Source organism: Vicia villosa, linkage group LG7, assembly GCF_029867415.1.
Source record: "Vicia villosa cultivar HV-30 ecotype Madison, WI linkage group LG7, Vvil1.0, whole genome shotgun sequence".
Lineage (NCBI taxonomy): Eukaryota > Viridiplantae > Streptophyta > Magnoliopsida > Fabales > Fabaceae > Vicia > Vicia villosa.
In genome coordinates this window covers 111,296,777-111,303,967 of record NC_081186.1, presented here as the reverse complement: position 1 = coordinate 111,303,967, position 7,191 = coordinate 111,296,777, and the positions used below count along the sequence as shown (strand labels likewise).

The window sequence follows — 7,191 nt, the reverse complement described above, 5'->3', positions numbered from 1 at the left end:
TCATGAGTTTGGTCATCCCTAGCCTTAAATATCTCATGATTAGATGACCTAGGTGGTCTTCCAGGATCGTCTCATGTCATGATGAGATGTGATATCCTATAGAACTATATGTCATGTAGTCGTCTGCATAAGTTTAATGTACATGAGCTGACACCCTATAATACTCCTCTAGTACCAAATGACTCTCGAAATCCTCAAGTATCACATCAAGATCTTTGTGGCGGAGATGGGATGAGCAGACTCTTAGGGGTGTCTCAGAATAATCTACAAATAGCTAAACTCGCGCATCACTTGCTTGGGGAGATACATATACATCATACTTGACCCACATGCCAGCCATCTGGAGTATAACAAGATGATGTTCAGCTGACGCGTTTGGCGATGACCGTTGTATGAACAAAAGGCAATGTGATCCACTACATGACGATTATGATACACTCGAAATGGCTTGATCGCCTGATTCCCCTTGAGCTGGGCAAAAGTGCAAGCGCATGACCAATTCTTAGTGTAGTCAGGTAATGATTCATATAAAATATTAGTAACAAGTGACAAAAGAGTTATGAAAATATTAGTAACAGTAAATTGCTGTAAGCAGTGGGCAACTTCCTGCCATTTGCTTTGTCTTCCATAGACAATCCTTGCCGAACTTCAAGTATAAGTAAACCAAACAGTCGACCCTCCAATTATACTCGTGAATCATTGTCAAGTCGATGAAGTATTTAAGGTAGACCACTTCGATGTAGGTTGCAACCAAGAGCAAGAGGTAACACCTCAATGCACATTGTTGGTGGTACTCAACATACATATAATCACATTCGACACCCTCAACCCACTATAAGTGATCTTTATAAAGTTCTTACAGAAATTTAAATCTAGCGTTAGTCTAAATCATGAAAAAAATGCATAATACCTCATTCTCTATTAGTTGTGAAGAAGAAAAAAAATTATTACACTATAAAGAAAAACATAAATCATAAAAATAAAAACCTCTAAATAAAAAATCCCAAACTTAAAAAAATATTTTTTTATATTATGATTCTTCGCATTTGAAAAGAATAAGAGAAAATAATGTATCAAGAATGAAGACAATAAAAAAAGTTGAGTAAAGGAAAAGGAAGATGAAAAAAAAAAAAAGAGGAGAAAGATGAATTGTGAGAGAAAAAAATGAGGATTTAGATGACTAGTATCATAATTGTTTTTAAAAATTCTGTCTAAATTTTGAAATTTAAGTTTTTTTCTTTATTGCCAACTAGACAAATAAATGAAGGAGAATGCTTTACAATGTTATCTATCAGTCATTTATTACTTATTTAATTGACCTTTGTAAGTGTAATTGTTTAGATAATTTTTATTTTTACAAGATATTTTTACGGAACTTAGATATTTGAATAGTTGAAAGTTAACTTCCACATTTCTACACGGAGTATTCATCTTACCAAAAAGGAAACAAATAGCACAACGGTAATCCGGTTGGCTCGTGCTTATCATAAAAAATAAAACCCGGTTGGGTCGACTTAAACCGGGTTTTTGAAGTTCAGAAATCAGAATTGAACCAACCCAAGCAAACAGACCCCACAGAAACTCCAAAGAAAAATATCTCATATCTTCTTCTTGTGTTGTATGAAATGAAACAAATGTCTTAAACCCTTTAACCTACAAAAACCTCTTCTTCAGAAGAAGAAACTGCTCCAATTTCTAAACTCTCATTTCTCTTCTACAGTCATTACCATGCCCTCAAAACTCTTCTTATCACAAATGCGTCTTCTTCACTCTCCATTTCTCTCTCAATCTCTCATCAAACTCTCCCACCTCCCACTCCGCAACGCCGCGTTTCGTCCTCGAACTTTCTCCGTCCGTCCAGACAGAATCAGAGCTTCCAAAAGCCTCGTCGACGACGAGGCCGAGCTTAGTAACTGGGTCGACGACTTGCGAACCGGTCGCGAAACTCCTGATACCACTAGACCGGGTTCAGGTGCTGGTAAAGATAGCGGGTTCCGGTCACGGAAGAGTAGTGCTGTTAGTAGGGGTTCTGGTTTGGGAGAAAGAAGGGGTGGTGATTTTAGGAAGGGGAAACCTAGTTTGAATTCGAAGAGGAGGTTTCCGGTGAGGAGTGATAGTAGTGATGTTGAGGATGAGGTTGTGGATGTAGGCAAGTTTAAAGGTGGTGGTGGTGGTGGTGGTTCGGGAAGTATTGGTAGGTTTATTAGTGAAGATGAAACTGAAGATGAGATTGAAGGAGAAGAAAGTGATGAGGAGATTGTTGAAAAGAGTAGAAGTGTTTTGTTTGGTAAAAAAGTAAGTGGCTTGTCAACAACAACAACTACTACTAGACCTGCTTCATCTGGTGGAAGTGATTCTTATTTAAGCGAATCCAGGTGTGTTTCTGTGTTTGTTTTCATAAATAAGCAGTTTCTGTTTTTATTTTTATGAATCTAGATTGTTTGGTGCCTTATCTGTGATTGTATTTGGTTTATTTGCTATTGGATGTTATAGGTTAACTGGTGGTATGGTATTAGGTAGGTAGAAGTAATGGTTTTAGTTTTAAAATATGGTTGCTGTTACAGTTATGCTACAAAGTACAAACCTTTATATTGGGTATACTTTGGACAAATGCGGTTGTAATTGCATTTGCGAATATATCTAAAACCGTTATATTGTGGCTGAAACTGCGGTTGTGCATTGCAATTTAAAACTTCGTGTAGAACAAATAGAAACAAATGAATGAGACGGTGCTCTTTGTTCAGGCACAACAATGATTTTGGAACTCTGTATTGATATGATCAATTTTGAGAGAATATGAGCTTGTGGTACATTTGTTTTTCTTACACACTCATGTTATGATTTGCTTACTGTTGGGTAGTTAGACTTGAACCTTTTCTTTTGGCGGGGGTGGGAGATTGGGGAAAGAATATTAGAGAAGCACTATATTCTTGCTTATATAGTTGATTTAAATGTTGGACGGGTAGGACAATGCATTGCATGCTTTCTTACTGGCTTGAATTTGAAAATTGGTATGGGGGTGTTGTGTTGGTGTGAGGATAGGCATAAATAGGCGAGCCTTGTGCTTATATATATACACGCTTTTCAGTCCATCTTTCATAAATCTGATATGTACTTACCCTTCATATCCTAGTTTGCTGCACTGTTTTGCTCCTGTATTTTGTTTGTCTGAATTTTTGAGATATGATGCCGCAGATTCGACCAGTGTTCAGTCTCTCCACTGTCCTTAAAAGGAGTCAAGGATGCTGGGTATGAGAAAATGACTGTTGTGCAGGAGGCTACCCTTCCAGTAATTCTTAAAGGTTTATTCTTTTTCATAGATATTGTGTCATTTTTGTGTGGTTGTGTTCTTCTACTGTGTTCTTCCACTTTTTCCAACCTTGCTTTTGGGATAGGATCTTTTTCCTGTGATTACATTTTTTGTTTCTATTGTATGCAACTACATAATTATTCAGTTTTCAAAACTTGGAGTTATTCTAATTGATAATATTAAGCAAGAAAGTAGCATCGTCTGGATTAGAATGGCATTATTCTCATATATCTTGAGTTTATTTATGATGGTGCACTTACTCCAATTAACATTTTTAGGTAAGGATGTCCTAGCCAAGGCTAAAACAGGCACGGGAAAAACAGTAGCCTTTTTGGTAAGTCTCTTAAATTTGTGTTAGTTCGAGTGCATTAATTATTAATGGCCTCTCTGTTAATCATCACTAGTATTTTTCTTCATATTTTTTCTACTTTGAGCATCACTTAAAGTAAGGTACAGTGAACGTGTAAACACTTAAGCCTCCTTCGGAATAAACAATCTACTTAATTGATCTCTTTATTTAATTCCTTGGCCTGCATTTTTTATATTTTATTATGATATACAGAATTTCTGTTTCTCTCTATATTTTTCTCCAGGCATGGGGTTTACTATAAGCAACTAGTATCCCCTTTTCTGTTTAACTTGTTTGCAGTGGAAGTACCAAAGGAAATTACATGTTGATTACAATATCTTAAAACTGTTTAGAATATTATTAGGGTTTACCTTGCATAAGAATATAAAAGAAGTCTATTTGAATTTCAATGTCACACCAAAATCTTTGATGTGTAAACTCGTTAATTGTTCTATTGCTTGTGTAGTACGCGATGATTAGTAGTTTATACTTACTTTTGAAGTATTTTTATTCAGCTTCCATCAATTGAAATTGTTGTGAAGTCTCCACCAAGTGACCGTGATCAAAGGCGACCACCAATTTTTGTTCTTGTCATATGTCCTACCCGAGAACTTGCTTGTCAAGCTGCTGCCGAAGCCACTAAACTGCTTAAGTATCATCCTACCTTAGGTGTTCAAGTTGTGATTGGAGGAACAAGACTCACATTAGAACAGAAACGCATGCAAGCAAATCCTTGCCAGGTGAGGGCTTTTTTCTTGCCATCAAAATTATTTTATGTAGGCCTGAGCCTTGTGCACATCCTTATGTACCCAAAATAAAATCCCTGTACATTTCAATAAGACAAATAATCAAATAAATGAGAAGATTCTGAACTATTCCTACCATACTAAACTTCCTGATATAATGATGCAGAGTATTATGATTGTTTTTATACTGTTTTAACAATAAGCCAGAACTCATATTCAAGGGTTAAATACTAATTTTTAAAAAATGACTATGAAAATCACCTTTATTTTCTTGGCTTAACCTGTTATCATGCTATGATAATCTGGTTTCATGCCCACCTTTGGCGAATTATCATCTTATAGCAAACTAGTTTTCCAGACTGAACTTTATTTGTTTGCTTTTTGTACAGATCCTTGTTGCTACACCTGGAAGGCTTAGAGATCATATTGAAAATACCGCTGGTTTTGCATCCAGGCTTATGGGGGTGAAGGCTTTGGTGCTTGATGAAGCTGATCATTTACTAGACATGGGATTTCGCAAAGATATTGAGAAAATAATTGCTGCAATCCCTAAACAACGACAGACACTTATGTTTTCTGCAACAATTCCCGACGAGGTTTGTCTTACTTTTCTTCCTTTTCCTTTTTAGCTGTGATGATTCATGTTTTATAAAAGATATGCGGATTGTGCTTATTCTCGAATGATTGTTGTTGTGAAGGTGCGCCAAGTCTGCCATATTGCTATGAAAAGGGATTTTGAATATATTAATACAGTACAGGAGGGTAGTGAGGATACACATGCACAGGTATTGTTTGTAATTTCATGCCAGTAATAACTCGTTAGATACTTACATGTGTATGTGCATATGCATCCATCATATAACATTTTTTGGATCTTTATTTATGGTGCTTTGGATCATTTCAGGTCCACCAAATGCATTTAGTTGCACCATTAGAGAAGCATTTCCCTTTACTCTATGCTATTCTGAAGGAGCACATTGCAGATGATGTTGACTATAAGGTTTGCTTTCTAATCTGTAACCAACTGTATTTTAGTTTTTTCCTCGTCCTTTCACTATGAACTGTTTAGATTAGTATTTTGGATTGGTAAACTGTGATTTTACGACAAAGTTTAACTTTTACAATTATGTTTACATGGCTTTGGAGGATATATAATATAGCTACTGGTTTATCAGGTTCTTGTTTTCTGCACAACCGCCATGGTCACAAGACTTGTTGCTGATCTCCTTGGGGAGTTGAACTTGAATGTCAGAGAAATCCATTCAAGAAAGCCTCAGAGTTATAGAACCAGGGTTTCTGATGAATTCCGGAAGTCAAAGGGTCTCATCTTGGTTACTTCGGATGTATCCGCACGTGGAGTTGATTATCCGGATGTTACTCTTGTTGTACAGGTATATTTGGATCTCATTCCTTCTTTCACTTGTGACTACATTACCAGCATGCTCGTGCCCATATGACATATGAATTTATGTCCTGTTTAATGCATATTCGCAAGGACACTTAATACATGCATTTGCTAAAAGTGCAAGCCTTTTGGTCATGATTTGATCAAATGTTAATTATTTAACGCTATTACTAAATTTGAATTGTCATGTTTCTTCCATTTCTATAATGAACAGGTTGGTCTGCCGGCTGATAGAGAACAATATATACATAGACTAGGTAGAACAGGGCGAAGAGGAAAAGAAGGGCAGGGCATACTGCTGCTTGCTCCTTGGGAAGAGTTCTTTTTAGCTACCGCAAAAGATTTACCTATTGGGAAAGCTCCGGTCCCTTCTGTTGATCCTGACACTAAGAAAAAGGTATACTTGGATATACAAGGGAAACAACTATTGATTTTCTTCTAATATTTTGGCAAGTTTTTAGACAAACAACCAATATGTAGAGCAATACTATAATAGCGACGAGTTTGGCAGAATTACAGTGTGTCACCATGATTTTGGCAAAAACTACACGAGAGATTTAGCAAAGTTATAGTGCCACCGTGAGTTCTTCAAACTCACAGTAATTCCAACAATGCACTAACATTTTAAATTGTTAACAGGTGGAAAGGGCTCTATCAAATGTGGAGATGAAGAATAAAGAAGCAGCATATCAGGCATGGCTTGGTTACTACAACTCTAACAAGAAAGTGGGGAAAGATAAGTATAGGTTAGTGGAGCTTGCAAACGAGTTCAGTCGATGCATGGGGCTTGATAGCCCTCCAGCTATTCCTAAGCTTGTCCTTGGCAAGATGGGTCTTAAAAATATCCCTGGTTTACGTTCCAAATAGGTTATTTATTTATTTATTCATTCCATTCAATTTCTGATAACTCAGTCTTATGAAAGAGAGAAATGTTCTTGAGTTGTAATGCCCCCCTTATAGCTGGATTTTAAGACTTGGAACTTCTAAATTTCAACTATCATAGTAATTTTTTCTGTATATTTTGTACTTCTAGATGAAGTATCATTTACAACCGCTGATTCAATCATTTAGTTTATGAATTAAACATATACCTTGAATTTTTTTTAGGTGTTGAAATATGATAAGAATATACATTTTGAAGTTTTTACTTTGGTCATTCCCATTGTTATTTTAAAAAGCTTAAAGATTGTCAATTATTATTTATTGGGTTAAATATCTACGAGGTCTCTATAAATATGCCAATTTTTATTTTTAGTCCCTATAAAAAATTTCTTCAAACTTTGGTCCATGTAATATTTTCCGTCTCCATGGTTAGTCCCTCCCGTTAGAATCCATTAACGGTGGGTGACGTGTCATGTCAGTTGTGTTAATTTATTTGACA

At 36.1% G+C, this 7,191-nt stretch overlaps 1 protein-coding gene across 1 annotated transcript; it reads left to right on the top strand.

The window, feature by feature from the left end:
* Positions 1-1,607: 1,607 nt before the first annotated feature.
* LOC131616540 (DEAD-box ATP-dependent RNA helicase 31-like) lies at positions 1,608-6,829 on the top strand. The gene is made up of 10 exons (XM_058887900.1): positions 1,608-2,375; positions 3,196-3,302; positions 3,589-3,644; positions 4,175-4,399; positions 4,795-5,001; positions 5,104-5,190; positions 5,310-5,405; positions 5,581-5,796; positions 6,025-6,207; positions 6,450-6,829. Exons 1-10 carry the CDS (start codon positions 1,729-1,731, stop codon positions 6,675-6,677), a joined length of 2,052 nt encoding a protein of 683 aa, XP_058743883.1. The 5' UTR covers positions 1,608-1,728; the 3' UTR covers positions 6,678-6,829.
* The last annotated feature ends 362 nt before the right edge of the window (positions 6,830-7,191 follow it).